The following is a 27,561-nucleotide window of genomic DNA, read 5'->3' as shown; positions in this document are numbered from 1 at the left end:
CCATGTATGACAGGATCTTCAGAAGGATCTCCGGTGGCATCCTAATAAAACACCAATTAGACATGATTACAAAATGAATGAGAAAGCTCAATCTTTCCCATCTAGAGCAAACCCAATTGAGCAATTCGATTGCAGGGCAGGGCATGGAGCCAGTAACATTATGCACCCCTTTTATCCGTGTCAAGAGGGTACCATAACGACCCACTTTTACCACTCTGCGATTGTGAGTAACTACACAGCTGGCTTGAAAGTATGTCCCGTAGACCCTGGCGGCACGCTGCAGGTACAGTGGCCTTCACTGCCTTGTTTTTCCACTTATTATTTTGTGACAGTGCTTGACTTGGGCAGCATCTCACAGGAGCTGAGTACTGGCATCTCAAATGTTTCACTGCTTGAGCTCTGTTCATCCTAAAATATTAACTTGTGGAGCTCCTGCACCTAAATATAAACTGTTGTGCCGAAAATCTCCCCCCGGACAGAATCCCCCCCGGAACACGCAACACACTCAATTCTTCATTGCTGCGACTTGCTTGCTAGTTAAGATTTCTGCTCTTCACTCCGTTGTCAGTTRAGCCTCCATTTCACTGATCTTAGTAGCAGAAAGTATTTTTTATTTGTGTCCTTCAAGGCGTCTGTCAATGATCACGTTAGATGTCCAATGTCTTATTCGACTAGTAGTTGTTCTGAAACATTTCACTCCCCCCTCTATGTTTACTAACACACATACATGAATTATTCATTGTGGTTGCCTATCCTGACGTGAAGTTTGTTCTATAGAAAGTATTTGACTCTGATGTGTGCCACAGAAAGTATTTGACTCCAGTGACAAAATGAAGGAAATTAGAAGGGGGGGTTTCGGCAAGGTCATTTTCTTGCCTGCCATAATTCTCCTCCTCCTTCTATCTTGGGACTGCAAGGCCTGGCACACTTCATAATAATTTTGGTAGCTCATGTTGACCAGTAGTGTGTGCCACAGAAAGTATTTGACTCTAGCCACAAAATTAAGGAAATTAGAAGGGGGGGGGGGGTTGTCAAGGCCATTTTCTTGCCTGTGCCTGACTGGAGTACAATTCCCTTATACTTTGCTTGGAAAATTAAAATGTACTAAATAAATACCCTACCATCTAACACTACACTCACTAATTTCACAATTATACAAAATAAAATTAACACCACCCTACTCCACTAACTAAATGTATTTATTCCTACCTCATGCCATCATCCTGAAAGGATGGGACATCACCACTTAACACATCCTGTAACTCTTCTGATGTCAAGTCTCGCACACCCAAAAACCTCTCTGCAGCTGCCGCCACAACCCCAATTTTCTGCAACTTCTGTTCCATCCCTGCAGTACAGTTGATAACCATTGTTATAAATGCTAAAAATCCAATCTTACTGAAACTGATATCACTTTTTGGTCTATCCATCTGTACTGGTATATCTCTACTACTCTCATCACTCCTCCACCTAGACCCATCTTCCTCTACTTTCTTCACTGCCTCAGCATGACAACTTCTGCTCTACTCTAACCCTGGAAACCTCAACCTGCCTCTCTCGCACGGGACATTTCTGATTCCCAGCTCCATGGGCACCCCTACAATTAACACATTCCACTACTTTCCCCAATACTACCCATTCCTTTGTATCATGCATTTCTGCACATTTCTCACACCTTGGGCCCTCCCTCCTACACACTGCTGCCACATGCCCATAAGCTTGACACCTATAAAATGTATTCGGCACATACGCTTGTACAGGATAACTTATATATCCTAACTGCACTTTGTCGGGCAAAGACTCAACTTCAAAACTCAAATGAACAGACAATGACTATTCTGTTTCCCCACTCTCGCAACCCTGTCTGCGTCACATCAAACACATGAGCATCACATACACCGGGAATCTTTCCCCTCAGCTGGTCAAGTTTTATATTTACTGCTACCCCAGTTATCACTCCTTTCATTGGTGCCCTTTTCTTGAGAGTGAAACAATTCACTTTTCTTGCTCCCATTCGTTTTACTCTGAGCGCCTTCTCCCTCTGACCAACAGAAACACAAACAATTATCACTAGACCACTTCTGGTTACCCTCACCGATTCCACATTACCCAACTATTTTTCACCCAACATGAAACTACAAATGGATCATCCACAAGGCAAGAGTCCACTTTTCGATGCATACCTCGGTCTCCGATAACTTCACCACACCTACCACCTCCGATACTTCACCCTCACTCACTTCCATTTCTCCTCCTGTCTTCAGCTCCCTCTGCTTACACTTTCTACCATTCTTCTTTAACAAACCATCTCCCTTTTTCACACAATTTTTATCAGACTGAAGCTCACCCTCCATCTCTTATACCTCTTCTCCCTCTCTTTTCCCCTCCATTCCTCCTCCGTTTTCCAAGTATATGTCTCCTTATGATAATACTGCACTACTCCTGACAACCAACTTGTTCTTGCTTTCTCTAGGGACTCCATTTCCTCCGAGGCCCGTTCCCTCCATCAAGTGCCACCGAAGCTCCCTCCCACTCCTCCATGTGAGTTTGTTATTGTTCTTATCACATTTAAATGGCCATCGGGTCCAGATCACTGCTGCCATCCATAGGATGTAAAGTGTAATAGCAGGCAGTAGAGCTGATCCCTTCAGTAGGTTTCCCCTTTCATCTCTGGTAGGCTATGCTTCAAAATCCACTTTTAATGATGTTATTAGTTTTAATTCATCTGACATGCGTGAGTAATTACTTGTCATTCATGAATAGGACACTGAGATAAAAAAGAAAATCACACACATACATGAAAGTAATCCAAACACAGATGTTCTACAAAATATCAAATTTATTTTTGATTTAAAAAAAAAAATAGTTTTTGCACATGCACACAATATTTGATCACCATAAATATTGTCCAATGACTTCTATCTTTTTCTCTTTGATTCACAGAGCAAGCACATAACCACAGACTTAAACATCTTATCTTGAGGACACCATGGAGAATGCTTGCACTGTTTACAGTAAGAATACATCTTAAAGCACTAAAAAGGCAGTCTGAAAATCAAGTATAAACATTTAGAAATTATCTACAAATGGAAAAAGTACAAAAATGCAACAACATAAACATACACGCATTCACAAATGAATGATTTGGTATTATGACTTTAACACCTTTTAACAAATGGATGCACAACATAATGCATAACTTTGGATGCATAATAAAATATAAACTATTTTGCCTGCTCAACACTTCATACATTCCTTTTTGGCAATCCATCTTTAGATTTAACATTTTTTAATAAACAGACGATCCCTGTAATCATTATACAGCGGGATATTACACTTGCCTTAAATATCTTAGCTGATGGGCATTTAAAGAACGTGTCTGATAGGTCTCTCTCCGACTGGTTTTCACTATCAATCACATTTAAACATATTTTATTGTGAATCATGGATTGACATATAGTCCATTATGATTATGCACATCAAATGGTGGCTGTACAGCAACTGTAGTGATGCTAAACTATTACAGAATGGGATCATGGGTTATGAAAATGGGTTAATATAGGGCTTTAAAAGCTGTCAAAAATACAGGACAATGTTTGTCTAGTGGCTATAACAGCCTCCCCAGTAAATGACAATCAGCTGGATGCATCCTCTATTTAGCCCTCATTTAGCCCATAAGCCACATGACTACTGGTTTAGAGGTTGTAGGTACAGTATGTAGGTCATCACTCCCTTTCTCTTGCCAATAGGTCTATAAGAGTGTAAACAAGTAAACGGTGCAGAATCTTGAGGGCACACCTAGACATCTTTACTGAAATGGCTGAGTGGGTAACACAACCCTCAGAACTGAACATTACTGAACATTACACCGGCAATGTAGTTAGCGGCACACCACTAAGATCACATGACTCCTAACCACATGTCCTCTTTTTGGAAAAAAGAATGCACAGACATGAATGCACACTGAGCACACACACAGCCTGCACCTACACCCACACACACAATGCTTTTCCATTCATCAGACAAAACATACCCCTTTGTGCAATTGAAAGGCAAACACAGAAGGTTCTTTTTAACTGTCTTTTTTGATCAAACAAAGCTGCAGAGATGCAGCAGGGGTTCTTGGCAGACTAGTGGTAGTTTAAAAACAACCTTGTTCAACCATAGAAAACGAGGAATGTCATGCTCATATTGTTTTCATAAAGGCCACTGAGATGGTTCAAACGTCTTACCCAATGTAGCTTGCTCTCCTGTCTGTAATGCTCTGTGCACCCTGCAGACTTCTAGGTTCTGTGAGTGATTCAACCCTTTGTCACCCTCATGGTTGTGATGTATTGCACTGAATAAAGCCTCTGTATTAGCAGCCAGCATTACTGACAGAATGCCATCAATAACAGTGTAGTTGAGTTGTTGCTCTAGTGTTCCAGGAGTATGGTCTGTCTCCTAGTATTGACATCTGACTATCACAACAACTTGTTTTTGCCACGCCATGTATTTTAGAGACCTTATATTGGCACAATTGCCATGGAAACCAGCTCAGGTTGTAACACAAAAAAATAGGCTACTCTGTTGTTACCCTACTTGTAACAAATGCACACAAATGCATTATCAGCATTGTCCTGATTTCCAAAGTCCCTTAATAACCATTTGATTAAAGAAAACCGTGGTAAAATGTAATGAAAGTCCTAGTTTATACTCCTATTTTTTCCTCCACCTCAAATATATCACAGTTATACAGTATGTGAGCAAAGTTCTCATTGAATTTGGCACTGAGTACATGTACGTAAATATGTGTATTCATCACTAGAACATGAATGTTGTTTCGCTGACTATATTAGATTAGGCTCACATATATTGTCCTGTAATACATACGAACACGTAGCCACGGTAGTTGTGTGCTGTAGATTCGGCTGATTTGATTGTGTGTACTGTATGCAATTTACAATACTGGGCCCAGCATCTTTTCTGGGGTCAGCTGGGGACAGTTTATTTTACCGGAGAGATTCTCTTGAGCAGTTTCTTCCCCTTGGAAAGCAGTCCCTTTTTCTTTTTGTTGTCCCGGGGGTCCCTGGGGCCCCTGGCGGGGCTGATGGGCCGCATGGTGCCTGGAGGACACAGGGGACGCACTGTGGGGGACGCTGCTCGGACAGGCGGGGCCGTACTCTCTGTGGTATCCATGGCTACCTGAAGAGAGATGCCATGGTGGGTGTAGGGGCAGGGCATTACAAAGCAAGTAGTTGTCCTTTGTGGCTTACCCTTTCTCTGTCTGAGGTAGGACTAGTACACACAGTCTACAGTCAGCACTGTGTCCTTCAATAACACTATCACCCCACTGTCACACTATAAATCCAATGGGACATTAAAAGACTTTGGGTTCAGTGCTCAAGTAGATCCATTACTGAAAGTTTCCCAGCCATAGAAATAGAATGAAGGGTTGATATGCCAAAATATCATTTTCTAGAGAGTCGAATTACAATTCCAACGATACTTGAATTTGATATGCCTATGTGTGTTGACCTTGAGACTTCTCAACAATAGCTATCAACATACACACGCACGCATACATAACTCTGTATAAAGTCATAGGAAAACATATAACAATGCCTTTACAGATCATTATACTTACTGTCGGTTTCCCACTAAAATGTGTGTCAAATACATACGTAACATTAATGTTTGGGCAATTCCACGATAACGTAATTATGCTAAGACTCCAATTTTTCACTTTGAAATGTATGCCAAACGAAAACCATTGATTTCAAAGTTTAACAAACCATGCAACTCTATGCACAATGATTACTTTGAACAATGATTACTTTGAATCCCTCAGTTTTATTCTGTTACCAAACTTTGTATCTGCACAGTTCTTTCTGTAAATGTGTTTTTGTAACATTTTATGTGGAAGTTGTTAAAATTAGTCCTTGTGCATATAATTATATTGTTTATTAAACTTTGAAATCAATGGTTTTTGTTTGGTATACATTTTAAAGTGAAAAAATCTGAACCTCAGCGTAATTCCATTATCGTGGAATTGCTCGTTTCAAATATATATGGGCTGATTTCCCAGACACAGATTTAGCCTAGTCCTGGTCTGAAAGGCATGCTCAATTACAATTCTCCATTCAAATAGGTTTTTAGTTCAGGACTAGGCTGAATATGTCCAGGAAACCAGCCCAATAACGTTTTTCACCTATGGAGTGAAATTATTCAGCATGTCAAAACTGTGTGATTGTACTGTACTGTACTTACACCTCTGGTTTAAAAACAAGAGAGAAGAAACAAAGACGTTTAGAAAAGAGGTTATGAATCAGGTATTGCTTTTGGACTGTTATTTAAACTATTCCTTTTAGACTCCTGTCCCTCTGTTGATGGGGGACTGAAGACGTTGGTGGGGCTGGTGAGATTTTATACATACAAACATTGAGTAGGAAGCCATCAAACAGATCATTACTAGTTACCACATCCACAAAGCCATAAACCCCACTTACTTCTTCTATGTATCTTCTTGAAATCTCAATTTAAACCTAACCTTAACCACACTTCTAACCTTATGTCTAACTCTAAGACCAAAAAACAAATTTTTGTTTTCCAGAATTTTTACGTTATAGCCCATTTTGACTTTGTGGCTGTGGTAACTAGTGAAAACAGAGCACAACATCACAATACCACAGCTTCTGATAGGTCACCGATCATGAGGGACACACAGAGTAATTTACAACACTCAGGGACACAACTGTAGATACCATCCCTCTTGTCTAATGCACTGGGCTGGCAACCAAACATGCTACCATACAGTTCACCTAGGACCTTTAAAATGGTATCTCAAAGTTAAAGAGGAATCATAACTTTGAAACAAATGGGGATTTGCAGTTCCCATCAGTAAATGGTTTATCAATGACTACAGATATAGGGAACTTTTGAGCTTGCAAAAAGTGTTACAAAAAAGTGTTACAAAAAACGTTGCAACAATGTCTAATTTATGCTGCAAATAAACATTCTGGTTACACTGAAAAGAGGAAACACTTTCCTCATTACACCAACTGGTATGTAATACTTTAATGTGCAAGCATGATGAATGACCATGTTGCTATACACCTGTGAATGTGTAAGCAGAATGTTTACTGGCTACAAATAAACCATTTAACACAGGTGTAATAATCACAATGCCCAGCATTAGATCTGTCAGGCTGGTATCTCTAGTTGCTCACTTACTGTACGAGGCAGATTTTATGACGTGAAATGAACAATCTTCTTCTGTTTGTATTTGCCAAGCAGGTGAGGAAAAAAGGAAATCAGATGTGGTGACATCATCATTTCAGTACAACCCACACCACAACTATGAGAACAAAAAAAATAAAACAAATACTACAATACACACAAACACAGGTCGCAAATGAAAATTATTCATATCCAATTTCTGCTTTTATTTTCCCATTGTACCATTACAGTATGGATGTCTCACTGTGGCTGTTATTTCTTCTGGTTTAGATCAAACATGGCATATCTATCCAATTTCACCAGGCCTGAAAAATATATATATATTTTAAGTGTGTGCAGTATACAAAAAGAAACAAAGCCTCTCCCAGGAAATACAGCAGTTGGGCCAATAAAGTCTACTATTATATAAAAGGTATCAAGTTTATTTTTGAAAAAGGCATGCTTTGCTATATTATCAACCCCTACAGTTTACTCAAATCCTTTACTTCCATTGGAGAACAACTGATAGAAATCAGGAACTCTTCAGAGGTGTTCATAAAGCACTATTAATAGACACAATATCCAGCGTTTGGTTTTGTGTTTCAGTGCAAAGAGGGTACCCAATTAATGACTTAAACCTTTTTCAAATATCCACTGTCCTTTGTCACTGCTATGTGAATATCACCTGCCCCGTACTGACATAGGTCAAGTGTTCTATTTCTCTGTCCACTTTGGCCTTGGCTTCTTCCTTTCTAACAATCAGAAGGTATGACTGTGTTTGTCCCTTTCACCAGGCGGGGGATAAGGTTTGTATGTTCACCACTGTCACTGTCAAACACGGACAACACACACACACAGAACACAGACGGCAAGTGGAGAAAGCGAGACGTAAATCAAGAGAGACGGAGGATGGATGGACAGAGGGCCTAGCGCTGAGAGCGGCGATGTACCCTTTTGGCCTCGGCCCGGTTGGCGGGCTCGTCCTGGGCATAGCGAGAAGGCGTGTCCGTCAGGTACACCTCCACGTCGTCAGGCACTTCTTCTAGAAAATTAGAGGGGACGAGGCCGCGGTGGCCATTGATTTCACCCTGCAGAGAGAGGAGAGGAGGGGGCAGTGGGGATGAGAACCATGGCTAGACCCACTGAACTCTGGCGGTCAGGGAAAGAGCCCTCTCCTGGACATAATATGTGTATGAACCAGGTTCATTCAATGGCATTTCTTTGAAAAATGAATAACTGAAACATCCCAGACTTTAACAACCTGTGAATGGCCCTGTGTAATAAAACAAGTTAGTCACATCATGGAACCAAGAAAAGAGGCATACTCACATAGTAGAACCCGTCTTCATCAATCTCTCCAAATACAGAGATGATGTCACCAGCACAGAAGGTCAGCTCAGCCTATCAAGAAACAGAAACGTCATTAACACCCTTACGATGTCTGTCTATCTGGTTACATGTGCAGTGTCAGTATGTTTGTCTGTGTGTTTTGTGTGTTTGTGTGGCAATACCTCCACGTCCACATTGGGGGAGCTCTCTCTGGGGTCATAGTCGTAGAGGGCCACCATCCTCCTGGTGGCCTGGTGCTGGCGGAAGCCTCGTCTGTCCTGCCCTGTGAGAGGAAACAAGAGGACACTCCAGGAGGTGATATAGTGACAGATGTGTGTAGAGTCACAGAGTGACTCACCTCATAGGGTGAGTTCGTAAATTCCTATCTACTCCGAGAGTGAAATGCTCGGAATTTACAAACAACCCAGAGCACACTCTGACACACTGGAGGCAATTTACGAACACACCCCTAGAAAAATAATAAATGGGTACAGTCAAAATGGCTGCCAGTCCATCTATTATGGAATCATTGACTTGAATGAGGATGTCTGTTCTACTCATTCTAGTTCTGTGGTTACCTATTCCTACTTTATCCACTGGTGTGTTGAGCGGGAGGAAGCCCTGCTTGATGAGCTGGTCCATGGTCTCCTCGTCCTCAGCCCTGATCTCTGACACCATGTTGCAGGGCAAGAGCCCCATCCTGCCTCCCCTGATCTCCCCTCGGTAGAAACCATCTGTGTCCTTATCACCATATACCTGGAACAGACAGACAGAGAGAGAGAGAAGAAAAGAGTGAGAAAGCGCAACAAAAGAGACGAGAGAGGGAAAGAAAATAATCTTTTCAATGCTGTTTTATGTTTTACCTCAATGTTTTCAAACACAAGCACAATATCTCAAAACGTATGGCCTAGCCCTGTGTGTGACACCCACCCTAATGATCTGGCCCTCTTTGAAGGGCAGTTCCTCATCTGCTGCGTCCGGGTTGGGAGACATGGACAGGGGGTCGTAGTCAAACAGAGCCACAAAGATCCGGAAGGATTCCTCTGGTTCCGACTCATCGTAGTTAGGAGGGGAGCGGCGTTCCCGGTCCCTGTATCCCTCTTAAACACGGGAGAGAGAGAGAGAAGAACACATCCACCTGCATCTCATGGGGTCACAGTCTATGGCTTTATGTTACTCTGACATTAAATTACATTAATCATAGATTCATATAGCATGAGAAACACAAATCTATATTTTGACTGAGTTTGGCAACTCAGTAACACCAGTGAGTAGTAGTGAGGCAAGTTACGCATGCTATTGTGCATGGAGTGAATAAGGGGAATAGGCATATACAGACAGGTGTGTTGTTTACAAGTGTTTGACAAGTGACAGAGCCAAACCATTTAGGTGACCATGCAGTACTACATAATGGATTGAGCTTGCTTCGTAAAACCAACACTTCATTTTGTAGCATGCTAGCAGAATTCTGTGGTCAATCCATCAACTGGTCCCATTATCAGCACAAAAGTATATCATGTTATGTACATCCATCTGACACCACATATGAGCTTATGACGTTATCAGGCATTACATACTTTACAGTTACACATGGATGGAGATTGGATAGCAAGCCGGTTGTGATGGGTTACAAGAACATGGTAGACACCATAGACAAAAACACAATGACACACAGCAACACACACACAGAAAACAGCACATCGACCACAAGACTCTGAGTTAAGCATGCATACTATTGAACCCTGAGGTAGTGATCTGACTATTGTATTAGGCTCCTCTAAAGTACGCTGGGCCTAAAGTTTGTCCAAAGATAACTCGCTGTCTGTCCTTCAGTTGACCCCTTGCTTAGAAACAATAAAATAAGACCAGGCCATCAGCAAAGTAAACATATGAAATCCCAAACAAACAAATGAGTTTGTCTCTATGTAAGATGTAAAAATGTATTTTCACTATAACTTTCTGCAACAGTCATTGAGTTTGCTCAGCAAGGACAGCATTGCTATATAATTGTGTCTTCAGCAACCTTGACTCCTCCCACCCAGTCATGCATAGTAACCCCAGTAAAGGTGTGGTGGGGGTGGTTAGATTGAGAGGGAGAGGGGTTTAGCAGGCATCTGATGGAGTTCAGTGCAAGGGAGGGAGGGGAGAAGCATTCTCTGAGCAGCAGTCATTCCAATCCGCAACATTGGGTGGCCAACATGGGCCCAGTGTGGCTCAGTGAGCCGCCATTTTGGTGCAGTGCAGTGGATCATGCTAGGCGTTCTGAGGCATGTTAAGCCACTCGTTGATGTCACTACTGTTCTCTCCACTAGCACTGGTGGATTTTGGCAGTGCTTTGGCGGAGGAGCGAGGGAGAAACCACTGCACGTACCATTATAGGAAGGCTTGGAGCCCGTGGAGTGTCGGCGGGACGACCATGTCCTGTGCCGTGCTACACTGCCATAGTAAACATCCTCCGTGACGGATGAGAGGTTCCCATCACTGTTACTCTCTGTGGTTATCTCTACAGGAAACACCAATCAGATGGTGGTGGTTAAAGCGCGGAGGTCACTCATTGGTTGGTTCATTCTAAGGTCTCTTCCCGTCATAACCTTGATAATCCTAACATATCGCTGGCCATAAACAGAGACATCAAAAGCAGTTTTTTATAATTGGAATATTAATTGAAATGTGATAAATGTGTCTGTGTCCACTGTCACCCTAGCAGCCATGGAACTTTCTAGTAGCTGATAATACTGTGTTGATTGATCTCTATAAGTAAGCTGTCAGTACTGGGAAGGCATGAACATGGTTCAAAGACACAGAGGTGATCTGTAGAAACCGAGGAGCACGGAGAACATCAAAGCACAAAAAGACTACAATACCCAGAGTCCTCTCTGTGTTTATGTAACCCTACTGACCAATGGAGGGCACCATGAGAGGGCGTCTCTGGGGCTGTGGACCGTCTCGGGGCATTCTTCTCCCCGTCTCCCGATCCAGCCGACCCCCGGAGAGGGTGTTCCCAATCTTAAAAAGATCCCACAAAAACAGTGTTAATATTCTAACTAGCAAAGATGACTTTCGTGCATGTCATTGCTCCAAATAAAGGAGAATGTGAAGGTCAATCAATCAAACAAGATAGAGTAAAGTGTCCTACTGTAGACACATGGCTCGACACGTGCCATATCATCCAACAGTAATAAAGGGGTTTGCATGCTTGCTTGTTTCCATTGTACGAGTGGTAATCAGAACCAAACTCAATAAAAAAATGTAACATTTCAATGTTGAGCGTTGAGGAGCTTTGTTATTCCTACCTTGAGTGCATTGTGGGAGTTGCGTCGTCGTCCCTCCTCCAGCTGCATCTCAGAGTAGAGCTCCTCCTCATCCTCCTCCATGATGTCAGAAAGGTCAGAGCCCCGGCTGCTGTCACTGTGGTACTCCTCACTGTGGCTGTAGTGGGCCTGACACACACACACATACGCAAACACACACGCAAACACATATACACACACACACACACACGCACGCACACACACACACACACACACGCACACACAAAAGATGTGAAATCAAATCAAAGTTTATTTGTCACGTGCGAGGAATAGAACAGGTGTAGACCTTACAGTGAAATGCTTACTTACAGGCTCTAACCAATGGTGCGGGAAAAAAAGGTATGTGTGTGTGTGTGTAGGTAAGTAAAGAAATAAAACAACAGTAAAAAGACATTTGAAAAAAGAGTAGCAAGGCTATATACAGACACCTGTTAGTCAGGCTTATTGAGGTAGTATGTACATGTAGGTATCGTTAAAGTGACTATGCATATATGATGAACAGAGAGTAGCAGAAGCGTAAAAAGAGGAGTTGGCGGGTGGTGGGACACAATGCAGATAGCCCGGTTAGCCAATGTGCGGGAGCACTGGTTGGTCGGGCCAATTTAGGTAGTATGTACATGAATGTATAGTTAAAGTGACTATGCATATAAGAAATCATACCAAGATATACAGCATCTGCACAAAACTACGGAGATGCGAGTATGTTCGATCCTTTTTATTCTGTGTCTTACCGGCCTGCCCAGCTCGGACCCTCTGAGAAACTCATCCACTGAGGCCCCCTGTCTCCTGCGGCTTCGACCTTTCCCTTCCTCATCCTCCTCCTCCTCCTCGTCTGAGTTCTGTTGGTGGAAGGCCTGACACTGCTCATTGTAGATGACTCTCCTCTCCATCTAACCCAACCAATAGGCAGATATGTGTAATTTAATTCAACAGAAAAATGATCAGACTAGAGCTCTAACCAGGGTATCATTGATTGATTTTATGTATGAATGACTCACTCTGCCACTCTCTGCAGCCACCCTCTGTGCTGCCTTGCGGGCGATGGCTTTGGCCATTTGGTCTGGGATGGGGGTGCCCCTGGGCTGGGGCAGGATCCTCTGGGGGGAGGGCGAGCGGTGGTTGGCAGAAAGGGGCGCCTCCAGGGTGTGCCCGTACATGGGGGCAGGAGGAGGCTGGGCGGAGGGGGAGCGGGTAGGGTCCCAGGGCTGGCTTGGGACGCCCCCATGCTGGACCACCAGCTCTTTGGCTTCCAGGTCTCTGGCACTTACTGGTCTCTGGTGGAGCTGGGGGGGGGGATGAGGCAGCAGGGGTAGGCGGTGCTGGGGCATTGGGTGAGGTGGGTGAGGCTGGAGGTGCAGTGGCTGTGGAGGACCACCAGGGTGAGGGGGGTGAGGCTGTTGGTGAGTCTGGGGCTGGGAGACAGGATGAGGTTGCAGGGGTTGGAGGTGTGGCTGGGGTTGAGGGTGAGGAGGGTGGTTAGGGAGGGGTTGTGTGTGAGGCAGGGGTGAGAGAGGCTGGGGGTGAGGCATGGGTAGTTGGGGGTGGGGGAGGTGAGGTGACTGGAGGTGGGGTGGGGGGGCATGGGGGTGAGGTGGAGGGGGCCCTGCGTGTAGGTGCGGAGGGGGCAGGGGGGCATTGTGAGGAAGAGGCACCAGTAGGTTGTTTGGAATGGGGGCGACTTGGGAGTCCTGGGACTCTCCCTGTGCTGACAACGTCCTGACGATGACCTCCCTGGCCTCCAGACACTGGATCCTGTTCAGCTCCACTGTTACATAGTCAGCCAGGGGGTATAACACCTCCGCTATCTGACAGGAAGCACAACACACATAACTCGGGTTGGAGACCGTTGACATTGAATTAATTGTTGCATTCCTTTCAACTGCTTTACCCTCTATTGCTCTTAAATTCAGAGCAAAATCCACTACTATAGACACAGTTTAACTAACACAGACCCTGTGCATGTCTACAAAGGGAGGATGTCAATATTTATGTTCACCAGCAGAGGGAGGGAGAGTGCTTTCTAGGGTTTTCACAGGCCCTTGTATCCTGAACAAAAATATAAACACAACATGCAACTATTTCAAAGATTTTACTGAGTTAAAGTTCATATGAGGAAATCAGTCAATTTAAATAAATTCATTAGGCCCTAATTTATGGATTTCACATGACTGGGAAGGGGTGCAGCATGGGTGGGCCTTGGAGGGCTTTAGGCCCACCCAATTGGAAGCCAGGCCCAGCCAATCAGAATGAGGTTTTCCCCAGAAAAGTTTTTTTTTTACAAACAGAAATACTCCTCAGAACCACCACCCCACCCACCCCTCAAACGATCCTGCAGGTGAAGAAGCCGGATATGGAGGTCCTGGGCTGGCGTGGTTACACGTTTGGTTGTACTGCCAAATTCTCAAAAACGACGTTGGAGGCAGCATATGGTAGAGAAATTAACATTCAATTCTCTGGCAACACACACTCCTTCAAAACTTGAGACATCTGTGGCATTGCGTTGTGTGACAAAACTGCTCATGTCCTTTTCAGTGTACCCAGCACAAGGGGCACCTGTGTAATGATCATACTATTTAATCAGCTTCTTGATATGCCACACCTGTCAGGTGGATGGATTATCTTGGCAAAGGAGAAATGCTCACGAACAGGGATGTAAACAAATTTGTGCAGAACATTTTTGAAAAATATGCATTTTGTGCGTATGGAAAATGTCAGCTCATGAAACATGGAACCAAAACTTTACATGTTACGTTTATATGTTCCTTCAGAAAGTATTCACACATCTTGACTTTTTCCACATTCCACAATTTTACCATCTACTCCAATGTCAAAATGGAAGAAAATTCAAACTTTTTTTTAAAGACTAAAGGAAAATAATATAATACAGTATATCTTCATTAGATAAGTATTCAACCCCCTGAGTCAATACATGTTAGAATTATCTTTTGCAGCGATTACAGCTGTGAGTCTTTTGGGGTAAGTCTATAAGAGCTTTGCACACCTGGATGGTACAATTTTTGCCCATTATTCTTTTTTAAACTCTTCAAGCTCTGTCAAGTTGGTTGTTGATTACTAGACAGCCATTTTCAAGTAACCAACAATGCAGTTTTAATAAAAATAACTGTTAAGTAAAAAAATTGATTAGTAAAAATAGAAAATAAAAGTAACAATAGCGAGGCTATATTCAGGGGGTGCCGGTACAGAGTCAATGTGCGGGGCACCGGTTAGTCGAGCTAATTGAGGTAATATGCACATGTAGGTAGAGTTAAAGTGACTATGCATAGATAATAAACAAAGACTAGCAGCAGCGTAAAAGAGGGGTCTGGGTAACCCTTTGATTAGCTGTTCAGGAGTCTTATGGTTTGGGGGTAAAAGCTTTTTAAGAAGCCTTTTGGACCTAGACTTGGTGCTCCGGTACCACTTGCTGTGCGGTAGCAGAGAGAACAGTCTATGACTAGGGTGGCTGGAGTCTTTGACAATTTTTAGGGCCTTCCTCTGAAACCGCCTGGTATAGAAGTCCTGGATGGCAGGAAGCTTGGCCCCAGTGATGTACTGGGCCGTACGCACTACCCTCTGTAGAGCCTTGCGGTTGGAGGCGGAGCAATTGCCATACCAGGCAGTGATGCAACCGGTCAGGATGCTCTCGATTGTGCAGCTGTAGAACCTTTTGAGGATCTGAGGACTCATGCCAAATCTTTTCAGTCTCCTGAGGGGGAATAGGCTTTGTTGTGCCCTCTTCACAACCGTCTTAGTGTGTTTGGACCATTCTAGGTTGTTGGTGATGTGGACACCAAGTAACTTGAAGCTCTCAACCTGCTCCACTATAGTCTAGATCTATTACTGAATAATGTGGCAATTAATTGAGGAGACTAAACTGCTGGGTGAAACCCTTGATAGCAAGCTGTCATTGTCAAAACATAAAGACTCAATGGGAAGAAGTCAATCCATGATAAGACGTTGCTCTGCTTTCTTGACATCTAAATCAACCAGGCAGGTTGTCTCCCCTGGACTACTGCCCAGTTGTGTGGTCATGTGCAGCAAATAAGAACATTGGAGAATTGCTGTTGGTCGAGAACAGAGCAGAATGTCATGCACATAGATGTGTACATGGAGGGTGAATGTCAGTGGTATGCATATTAATCTCTCCTGGCTCAAAGTTGAGGAGATTGACTGCATCACTATTGGTCTTTGTGCGAAGTGTTGGTGCGAGGTGTTAAAGGTACTGAACTGTCTGTTGAAGCAGTTGGACCACAGTTTGGATACTCAAGAGTACCACACAAGACATGCAACCAGAGGTCCCTCACAGTCCCCCGGTCCAGAACAGAGCCTGGGAAACGGACAGTATTAAATAGAGCCTTGACTACATGGAACTGTCACCCCAGGCAACTCAAGCTGGCAATAAAAACAGATAAAATAACACCCACATTTTTGTATATACTGAACAAAAATATAAATGCAACAATTTCAAAGATGTTACTGAGTTACAGTTACAATAAGGAAATCAGTCAATTTAAATCAATTTGTTAGGCCCTACACTATGAACTTCACGACTGCTGGGCAGGGGCGCTGCCATGGGTCGCCATAGGCCCATCCACTTGGGAGCCAGGCCCAGCCAATCAGAATACGTTTTTTTATTACAGAAATAACTAGTCCTCTGTTTCATCAGCTGTCCGGGTGGCTGGTCTTAGATGATCCTGCAGGTGAAGAAGCTGGATGTGGAGGTCCCAGGCTGGCGTGGTTACAGTTGGTCTGCGGTTGTGCGGCCGGTTGGACGTACTGCCAAATTCTGTGCTTAGCACTATTACGTTTATTTTTACCCTAATAAAACTCACTTGTCCTTGCCGATGACGAGCATATCCATAACATGATACAGCCACCACCATGCTTGAAAATATGAAGAGTGATACTCAGTGATGTGTTGTGTTGGATTTGCCCCAAACACAATACTTTGTATTTAGGACAAAAAGTGTATTTCTTTGCCGCATATTTTATTACTTTAGTGCCTAATTACAAACAGGATGCATGTTTTGGAATATCTTTATTCTGTACAGGTTTCTTTCTTTTCATTCTGTCATTTACATTAGTATTGTGGAGTAACTACAATGTTGTTAATCCATACTCAGGTTTTTCCTGTCACAGCCATTAAACTTTGTAACTGCTTTAAAGACATCATTCGCCTCATGGTGAAATCATTGAGCGGTTTCCTTCCTCTCCGGCAACTGAGTTAGGATGGATGCCTGTATATTTGTAGTGACTGGGTGTATTGCTATACCATTCAAAGAGTAATTATTAACTTCACCATGCTCAAAGAGCTATTCAGTGTCTGCTTTTTTTTATTTACCCATCTACCAATAGGTGCCCTTCTTTGTGTGGCATTGGAAATCTTCCCTGGTCTTTGTGGTTGATTTTGTGCTTGAAATTCACTACTCAACTGAGGGACTTTACAGATAATTGTATGTGTGGGGTACAGAGATGAGGTAGTCATTCAGAAATCATGTTAAACACTATTAATGCACATAGAGTCCATTCAACTTATTATGTGACTTGTTAAGCACATTTTTACTCATTACCTTATTTAGTTTTGCCATAACAAAACGGTTTGAATGCTTATTGACTCAAGACATTTCAGCTTTTCATTTTTAATTACATTTGTAAACATTTCTTAAAACATAATTCCACTTTGACATTGTGGGGTTTTGTGTGTAGATCAGTGGCACAACAACAATGACACGATTACACACATACGTCACGTACTCTGCCACTGTTGTTCACTCACTCTCACATCTCCCTCACTTCTTTGTCACTTAGGGTATTCCCTTACTCACCTGTCATTTGGCGCACAGTTACTGACTCACTCTCTGTCCCTTAGTGCACATACTCACCCACTCCCTCACTCACCCTCTGACCTTCAGTGCACACTCTCTCAACCACCCACTCTCTCACTCACCCTCTGTCCTTTAGTGCAGACTGCATATCCGATGACGCTGGCTCCATTGGAGGTTCCGGTGGGTGAGAGGACAGGGGGCTTCCAGCGCACCTGCAGGACCCCTGGGGCCTGGCCACACTGCACCTGCACCTCCTGAGGGGGTAATGGGGGGCCTGGAGGGGGGATGAAATATTAGATACTGTCTCGACAGGTTTTACACACACAAACAGGGAGGGAGTGGGGGTGAGTGTAGCATCCATAAGACACCAAGTGCTCTTAACTTGTTTAATCCCATCTCTTTCTGTTGTGAACTACATGATTGTGACATGTCTATGATACACAAAGCAGTTCCCTTTCCCAATGTTGGTTGTATACACCAATTAAATCATAATTTAAATGTCATGCAATATCTGGTCAAATTTGAGTGGATTGTTTTGAGAGTGAATCCCAAATTCATGAAACGTCTTATCTGGTTAACATCAAACTCCTTGTAATGACACTCAAACAAATAAAAGTGCATTTCTCGATAAAGTATTTATAAGCTAAGCTTTTTGGAATATAAGTGTATTTATTGATATAGCATTTATAAGCTAAGCTATTTGGAATGTTTTATGTGCAGCATTGCCCTGTTGCTTGCCATGTATTGCATGATGCAAATATTGAAAGTAGAAGGCACAAAGGGAGGCCCAAGGCCACCTGAAAGCATGAGTGTGTGTGTTAGTGTGTATGCATGTGTGCATGTTTGTGTGTGTGGGCGTGTGTGTGTGCATGGGTCTGTGTGGCCGACCGTCTATATAGTCTGTCTGTGTGTCTGTCAATGTTTGTGTCTGTGTGTGTCTTATGTGTGAGAGGCGTCAGTGTGAGTTGAATGAGTACAGCCTGTTCTCTCCTGGTTCACTGGGTACACCATGCAGGACGTCACAGTGATGTCACAGCTCAGGCAGAGGGAAATGCACACGGATACTGATGTAGTCATCTCAGTTAAAGATCGAGTGGGAGGGAGTTACTTCGGCAGCTTTAGGGTTGTGTCCCAAATGGCACCATATTCCCTGTATAGTCTACTACTTTTGACCAGGGCTCTGGTTAAAACTAGTGTACTATATAGGGAATAGTTGGCTATTTGGGACGTCCCCTTAATTTAAAATGTATATTAGCATCAAGCCAATGGCAGGGAAAAGCTGAGAAAGTTACTCATAATAATTTCTTAGGTTTTAAAGTGCTGTTAGCTTCTTTTCATTCAATGTGTCAGTTACCCATGCCAATCAAAAACTACTTCCTACTTTTCCCATAAAAAAACTGGTCTTCCTTCTGACCTGATCTGGAATATGGTCCAGGACCTGGACAAAACATAACAGACATACATGGCACGGGTAAAGACATGAGTTATCTATCTATCTTAATGGTCTATATCTAAAGTCCAATGGACTTTCATCCAACCTTTCCATAACACATTATAGATGACAGAAAAACAATGTATTGGACAAAATAACATATAACATATGTTGGACAAAAGAACCAGTTAGACTTAAGAAGAACCCAGCCTCACCAGCAGCTTGTGTGCAGAACTCCACAGCAGTCTCCTTCTTCTCCCTCTGCTCCATGAGCAGTTGCCATGGCACCTGGTGTGGCCGGGCCACCACCCTCACCTTGTACACCGTCATGGCCTTGAGGTTGACGAAGCGCAGCCTGTACCTCCCCGGCCGCACCACCGCATGCTCCGCCCCATCCAGGAACACCGTGTGCCCATAGTTACTGTTGCTGGGCAACCAGGAGAGCTCGGCCGAGTCGCGCAGGATGTCGTCCACACGCAGGCCGTACGGCGCCACCACCACGTTGGCTCCCACCATCAGGGTGCAGCGTAGCTCGTCCGACAGTCCCCTGTCTGTCACACTCTGCACGGACACGCGGTGCGTATACGTGTCCAGATCCAGCTTCTCCAACAAAGACTTGGTCCTGCCCCCGTAGGGCACGCTGGCACGCACCTCGCCATCCACCAGCACGTTGTAGCAGCTGATGTTTCCCCAGCCCATGGTCACCATGGGGGGCTCCCAGGCCACAATGACGCTACGGGCCAACTGCTTGATTAGGGTGATCCTCCGGGGGTAAGGCACAATGTCATCAGACAGATCCTCAGGGTCCAGGGGGCCTGTGCCGTTGCTGCAGGGGCCCAGTGGGTTGGTGGAGCCCAGTAGCCCATCCTGAGGGGGCCCTCCATCGGCCCCCATTAGGCCAAGGGAGGTATTGTCCAGAGAGCCCAGGTCCTCCCCTGTGTCCCCTGGCTGGATGGATGGTTTCTCCTTGTCTTGTACAAACTCCACAAAGTTGGAGGGGACCAGTCCTCGCTGGCCATCCAGCAGCTCCCCTGGAGCACACAAAGACAGAGACAGCAAGAGATGCTTACTTTATTATCAACAAAATACAAACTCACAACCCTATGTCTTCAAATTCCTCTATTAATCTCATCCCAAAACATACAGTATATTCCAAATAATTAAATGAAAAAGTACCTTTAGAATGTATAGAGGAATGTCTAATATATTTATATGGCAATGAGGTATGTAAAGACAAGATCAAAAGAGTTAAGCAGAATATGGATATTTCAATTGTCAGCAACATGTAATATCACTCAGGATTAGCTGGCTGTGAAGATTTTATTGAGTGATTATTCAGACAGACACAGTAACACCTTCCAGGAACCCTGTTCTGTTCTGTTCTGATACACAGCAGCCTGAAGGTAAAGACACCAGTCTTGCACGGCTGTCTCAGGGGGAAACTATGGAACGCTCAAGCCTTTAATGATGCCTGCTGCAAATGTTACCATCAGCTAAAAATAGACCATCTCATTAGTGAAAAAAGAGAAGGAAAAATAATGACTAGAGCCCTTGTGATTCAATGCAAGTGTTATCTGTGAGTGTGAGTACTACTGGTGTGGAAAGAGAGACTCTGTGGTGCCCGTCCCCAAGGTTGGGACAGTTCTCTTGAATCAAACAGAGAAGGTAGGGATATGATGTCATCAATTTCTCCAGGAAGTACAGGGGGTGAAAAAAACAATTCCTGCACAATGGAGAGGGTGCGTATGAAACCGCACCCAGTTCACTATAGTGACCACCAAACTCTTTCTCTCATCAGTACTGTACTTGCTTTTCGAAGACAGCCTAACTGTCCTCTCCCTCTTTATCTCGTAATTCCAGTCAGTACATTCGTGAGGCTAGGAGGCCCTAGATGGCTCTCCATCTGCAGGGGAATATGTCTGTGATTAATCAGAGCCCTGTTGCCGGATTAGCCTTCTAGCTACGGGGATCAGGCTGCATCTTGACAACAGCTTGGTCTGAGCCCCAGTATCCCTGTGGTAAATACAAACATCATCCATTTCCAAGCAGCCAGCCAGGCAGGAGCTAGGCTAACACTAGGCAATCTCACCCACCACCAACAATGGCAGCTAGTGATGACTCACCAGAGCTGCTGAAGCAGGCTGAAATCTGGGCCAGGGATGCTAGGAGGATTAGCGTAGCCATGGATGGAAAAGCCTTCATAATGCTAATGAGATTGCATATGTTGCTACTGATGCTAGTGGTGAAGTGTGTAGTAACCCTGGATTCCCTCTCACCTTCGTAGAAGCCGTCGTCATCCATCGTGCCGTACACATACAGGTACTTCCCAGCCACCAGGGGGAGCTCTGCCTCTGGGTGCTCATTAGGTCCATCATAAGGGTTGTAACTACACAACAAGAGAGAGGAGGGTTCAACATACAGTACCAGTCAAAAGTTTGGGCAAACCTACTCATTCTAGAGTTTTTCTTCATTTTACTATTTTCTACATTGTACAATAATAGTGAAGACATCAAAACTATGAAATAACACATATGGAATAATGTGTTAACCAAAAAAGTGTCAAGCAAATTAAAACATATGTTATATTTGAGATTCTTCACAGTAGCCACCCTTTGCCTTGATGACAGCTTTGCACACTTGGCATTCTCTCAACCAGCGTCATGATGTAGTCACCTAGAATTCATTTAAATGAACAGGTGTGCCTCGTTAAAAGTTAATTTGTGGAATTTATTTCCTTTTTAATTCGTTTGAGCCAATCAGTTGTGTTGTGACAAGGTAGGTGTGGTATACAGAAGATAGCCCTATTTGGTAAAAGACCAAGTCCATATTATGGCAAGAACAGCTCAAATAAGCAAAGAGAAACAACAGTCCATCATTACTTGAAGATATGAAGGTCAGTCAATGCGGAAAATTTCAGAACTTTGAAAGTTTCTTCAAGTGCAGTCACAAAAACCATCAAGCGCTATAATGAAACTGGCTCTCATGAGGACCGCCACAGGAAAGGAAGACCCAGAGTTATCTCTGCTGCAGAGGATACGCTAACTGCACCTCAGATTGTAGCCCAAATAAATGCTTTACAGAGTTCAAGTAACAAACACATTTCAACATCAACTGTTCAGAGGAAACTGCTTGAATCAAGCCTTTATGGTGGAATTGCTGTAAAAAAACACTACTAAAGTACACCAATTATAAGAAGAGACTTGCTTGGGCCAAGAAACATGAGCAATGGACATTAGACCAGTGAAAAGCTGTCCCAGATGAGTCCAAATTTGAGATATTTAGTTCCAACCGCCTTGTCTTTGTGAGACGCAGAGTAGGTGAACGGATGAACTCTGCATGTGTGGTTCCCACCGTGAAGCATGGAAGAGGAGGTGTGATGGTGTGGGGGTGCTTTGCTGGTGACATTGGCAGTGATTTATTTAGAATTCAAGGAACACTTAACCATCATGGCTACCACAGTATTCTGCAGTGATACTCCATTTCATCTGTTGTTTGCTTAGTGGGAGTATCATTTGTTTTTCAATAGGACAATGACCCAACACACCTTCAGGCTGTGTAAGGGCTATTTGACCAAGAAGGAGCGTGATGGAGTGCTGCATCAGATGATCTGGCCTTCACAATCACCCGACCTCAACCCAATTGAGATGGATTGGGATGAGTTGGACCGCAGAGTGAAGGAAAAGCAGCCAACAGGTGCTCAACACATGTGGGAACTCCTTCAAGACTGTTGGAAAAGCATTCCAGGTGAAGCTGGTTAAAGGAATTCCAAGAGTGTGCAAAGCTGTCATCAAGGCAAAAGGTGGCTACTTTGAAGAATCTAAAATCTAAAACATATTTTGATTTGTTTAACACTTTTTTGGATACTACATGATTTCATATGTGTTATTTCATAGTTTTTATGTCTTCACTATTATTCTACAATGTATAAAATAGTACATATAAAGAAAAACCCTTCAATGAGTAGGTGTGTCCAAACTTTTGACTGGTACTGTAGATGTGCTCCTGACTACAATATATACTACAAGATGTTTATGGAGAAAATAGTGCTTCTGATGTGCATGTGGAGGTACTAAGTGATCTAGCACTGGTCCAGAGTGTTATGTGTGGATTTCTGGCGCTGCTCGGTGTCAGCAAGCTATACGTGATTCAGCTTTCCCAGGTGTTGTGAGACAGACACACTGGTCTCACCTGTAGCGGGCGGTGCATAGACGGACTGCGCCAGTGTAGCGAGGCTTGGACCTGGGTGCACGACGGATCTCATCCTCCATCTTGGGAAACACACGGGCAGGGAAGCAATCACAGAGTTGCATCTAAATACCATAACTCTGATCCATTGAGGCAAAACCAATTCAAACACAATGGCTTTGCTTATGATCATAGCCACTCATAATCATGTCTGCAGTGGAATGACTGATCTGACACAGAAAAACTTCCCAGCACTCTTATACTGTCTAGTTCTACTGTCTGACAATTGCCACAGGAGACTCATGTTGCTGTCTGGTGGTAAACCAATTGGTTTTACAGCTATTGCTCAGCTGATGGCTATCAAGTGCAAGTATACAGCTCGTCCATGAATAGCCCATCTCTTGAGCAATAGCACCCTCATGCTTTAGCAATGGGACTTTGTCTCTGTATGAGAAGAGCAGAGAGCAGGACCCACCTCTGAGGGAGTCGCCCGTCGCGGGCTGCTGGGGCAGCTCGTTGTCACGGCGGAGGGATTGACAAACAGCAGCTCCGGCCTGTCTCTGTCTCCGATCTGCAGTGGGCGGAGGAACTTGGATATCAGCCGAGTGTTTGCCGAGCCCTCATCGCCTGGGAAACATCGATTTCCACACCAAATAAAGAGCATCTGTCATTCCTTCTGCTCTCATTCATGGCACAGCTATTGATTTCCTGTTCAGGGGAGTACACAGCAAACACTCTTTATGGCCAGGACCTGGCTCTGCTCTCTGCCTGACACATCTGCAAGGCATTTCTCTGATGCTTAACACTCTCTACTCTCTGAAGACATAACTGACACGGAACGGGACTCTACCATCACAGAGTTCTAGCAGCCACACCCCTACACAAAGCCATGCCTAGGTAATTTCCCATCTTAGACAAAAATATTAAATTTGAATTCTTGGTGGTTGGATTTGGTTCATCATGCTACCAGATTACAACCGTACAGTAGCATTCTCACTGCAGTAAAGCGAGAGAAGAGGATATCTAGAGCAGTATCTCAGAGGCTTCTAATCTACAGTATCTGCATCGATGATTCTGCTCTGTGTTCAACTGGCAGGTTACAGTATGTGGGGTTAGAAAACTAACGTGTTGGTTCTCATTACCAGAAGTAACATACAGTATCAGCCCGCTGATCAATGAGCTGTGTCATTGATCATGAATAAAGCAGCATTTCTTCCGTTTCCAGTGATCCAGACTGGCCTTGAAGCCTGTTCTGCTGAGATGGACTGAAGAGAAAAGCGGGGCCTTACTGTGACTCACACCAGCCCGTTTAGTTGCCAACTTTCCCTCTCTTTCTCCCACTCTCCCTACCTCACCCCACAGGGTTCTGGCAAAGGTCATTGTTGTGACAACTAGATTAAACGACTGTCTCGTTCAATTTTTTATTAATTAATTACCCAGGCATAATGACTGACTGAGAGCCTCCTTGTCTGGAGCACAAACATGGGTGTTTCAGAACTGTCTTTTGGTCTTGATTGATGAGATACACTGTTTGAATCAAATGCCAGACATGATGTATATACTTTAATTCTCTAGTGATAAGCACTTTTCTGCTTCATATCTATGTCATCTGACACCACAATGTTCTCACAGTGGGCAGGGTTGGGAGTTGGGAGTGCTCACCTTTCCCTGCCTGGGCTGCCAGTCCGTTGAGGATTTGGGAGAGTTTATTTTCCGGGTGAAAGGGAACGTCGTGTTTGGAGAAAGGCTCAGTGCTGAGGATGTCTACAGTATCCGCCTCCAAACGGAAATCCTCCAGGTCCTTGGACAGCTGGCCAAACTGTTCAGTCTGTGACCTGCATTTCAGCTCCAGGTCGCGAACCTTGACCTTCCATAGACAGGGATGTGTGAGAGATAGACACAAACGGTCAATGGGAGGAGGGTTTCTGTGTTCCTATGTAGCAAATCTTTAGAACAGGATACACTAAATTGCAAGGCAATGCATGTTTTATGTTAATAACATGTTAGTAATATACCACTACATGGATATGAGTTAAACTAATCATTGGCTTAAATCCTTTACTGGTGCTGCAGATCGCAAGCTGAACCAATTATGGCACGGGATCCCAAAAGAGCCATTTCTAGCTTAGAACAGCTCATTCATATCAAAAACACTGCCTGCCGAGTAATCAAAGGATCTGGAAGTAGAGGCTGTGCAACGCTGATACACTTTGATAACAAAGCCAAGCAGTGTGACGAGTTAAGAGGCTTATAAAAGTATGTACTTTAAAGACATTATCTAAGCAGCTCCGAGATTACATTTAGAGCCTTGAGTTAACAACCGTTGGGTTTTCTCTGAAAGCTACAAGACTGAAACACCATGGCCTGCACAGTAAGAGATAAGGCAAGCCAGGGTCCTAGTCACGAGGAAAGTTGGTTTCACCCAGCGATAAAACTAGAGAGTCAGAACACTTCAGAGTCAGAACACTCAGCTGCAAGATGGGCTGAGATACAGAAACTGAGGATGAATAAACAGCCATCGGGGAGCCACTACTTTGGTCTGATTGGTTTAAAAAGGAAACAAGGACATCAAATGTGCTTGGATCTTACAGGACATCTGGTATTCGTCCCAAATGCCACCACATTCCCTATACAGTGCCTTGCAAAAGTATTCACCCCCCTTGTCATTTTTCCTATTTTGTTGCATTACAACCTGTCATTTAAATTGATTTTTATTTGGAGTTCATGTAATGGACATACACAAAATAGTGAAATGAAAAAAATTACCTATTTCAAAAAATTCTAAAAAACAAACAACTGAAAAGTGGTGCCTGCATATGTATTCACCCCCTTTGCTATGAAGTCCCTAAATAAGATCTGGTGCAACCAATTACCTTCATAAGTCACATAATTAGTTAAATAAAGTCCACCGGTGTGCAATCTAAGTGTCACATGATCTGTCACATGATCTCAGTGTATATACACCTGTTTTAAAAGGCCCCAGAGTCTGCAACACCACTAAGCAAGGGGCACCACCAAGCAAGCAGCACCATGAAGAACGAGGAGCTCTCCAAACAGGTCAGGGACAAAGTTGTGGAGAAGTAAAGATCAGCGTTGGGTTAAAAAAAAATATCCGAAACTTTGAACATCCCATGGAGCACCACTAAATCCATTGTTAAAAAGTGGAAAGAATATGGCACCACAACAAACCTGCCAAGAGAGGGCCGCCCACCAAAACTCATGGACCAGGCAAGGAGGGCATTAATCAGAGAGGCAACAAAGATAACACCGAAGGAGCTGCAAAGCTCCACAGCTGAGATTGGAGTATCTGTCTATAGGAACACTTTAAGCCGTACACTCCATTGCTTACTTCTTATGGCTGCAATCCCGGTAACGGGATGATATGACAACAGCCAGTGAAAGTGCAGGGCGCCAAATTCAAAACAACAGAAATCTCATAATTAAAATTCCTCAGACATACATGTTTCTTATACAATTTTAAAGGTAATCTTGTTGTTAATCCCACCAAAGTGTCCGATTTCAAATATGCTTTTCAGCGAAAGTACAACAAACGATTATGTTAGGTCACACCAAACCACAATAAGCACAGACATTTTTCCAGCGAAAGATAGCAGTCACAAAAAGCAGAAATAGAGATAAAATTAATCACTAACCTTTGATGATCTTCATCCGATGACACTAATAGGACTTCCTGTTACACAATACATGCATGTTTTGTTTGATAAAGTTCATATTTATATAAAAATAAATCTGAATTTACATTGGCGCGTTACATTCACTAGTTCCAAAAACATCAAGTGATAGTGCATAGCCACATCGTTTCAACAGAAATACTCATCATAAATGTAGATGTTAATATAAGTTATACACATGGAATTATAGATATACCTCTCCTTAATGCAACCGKTGTGTCAGATTTCAAAAAAACTTTACAGAAAAAGCAAACCATGCAATAATCTGAGACGGAGCTCAGAACAAGAGTCAAATTAGCCGCCATGTTGGAGTCAACAGAAACCAGAAATTACATGATAAATATTCCCTTACCTTTGATGATCTTCATCAGAATGCACTCCCAGGAATCCCAGGTCCACAATAAATGCTTGATTTGTTCGATAATGTCCGTTATTTATGTCCAATTAGCTACTTTGGTTAGCGCGTTTGGTAAACAATTCCAAAGTCACAAAGCGCGTTCACTAAAACGTGACGGAATGTCCAAAAGTTCCGTAAACAGTCAGTAGAAACATATCAAACGATGTATTGAATCAATCTTTAGAATGTTGTT

At 43.5% G+C, this 27,561-nt stretch overlaps 1 protein-coding gene across 2 annotated transcripts in view; it reads right to left on the bottom strand.

The window, feature by feature from the left end:
• Positions 1-2,875: 2,875 nt before the first annotated feature.
• The window catches only part of rimbp2a (RIMS binding protein 2a), a 93,495-nt gene continuing 68,809 nt past the window's right edge, over positions 2,876-27,561 (bottom strand). Inside the window, exons 6-22 of one of the 2 annotated variants that reach the window (XM_070443578.1) lie at positions 24,942-25,146; positions 23,755-23,906; positions 23,283-23,362; positions 21,371-21,480; positions 19,310-20,125; positions 17,785-17,936; positions 12,836-13,642; positions 12,569-12,727; positions 11,820-11,966; positions 11,427-11,532; positions 10,898-11,029; positions 9,457-9,626; positions 9,105-9,282; positions 8,709-8,809; positions 8,527-8,598; positions 8,148-8,285; positions 2,876-5,184 (exon numbers count right to left, since the gene is read on the bottom strand). In XM_070443578.1, coding sequence (XP_070299679.1) covers positions 4,987-5,184; positions 8,148-8,285; positions 8,527-8,598; positions 8,709-8,809; positions 9,105-9,282; positions 9,457-9,626; positions 10,898-11,029; positions 11,427-11,532; positions 11,820-11,966; positions 12,569-12,727; positions 12,836-13,642; positions 17,785-17,936; positions 19,310-20,125; positions 21,371-21,480; positions 23,283-23,362; positions 23,755-23,906; positions 24,942-25,146 — 3,723 coding nt within the window. In that variant the 3' untranslated portion in view covers positions 2,876-4,986. The remainder of the gene's footprint in view (positions 5,185-8,147; positions 8,286-8,526; positions 8,599-8,708; positions 8,810-9,104; positions 9,283-9,456; positions 9,627-10,897; positions 11,030-11,426; positions 11,533-11,819; positions 11,967-12,568; positions 12,728-12,835; positions 13,643-17,784; positions 17,937-19,309; positions 20,126-21,370; positions 21,481-23,282; positions 23,363-23,754; positions 23,907-24,941; positions 25,147-27,561) is intronic. The other variant, XM_070443577.1, reaches the window with a different exon arrangement.

The sequence above is a fragment of the Salvelinus sp. IW2-2015 genome, linkage group LG5, assembly GCF_002910315.2.
Source record: "Salvelinus sp. IW2-2015 linkage group LG5, ASM291031v2, whole genome shotgun sequence".
NCBI classification, from domain to species: domain Eukaryota; kingdom Metazoa; phylum Chordata; class Actinopteri; order Salmoniformes; family Salmonidae; genus Salvelinus; species Salvelinus sp. IW2-2015.
Note: the sequence above shows the minus strand (reverse complement) of the source record. Positions and strands in the feature narration are given on the sequence as shown.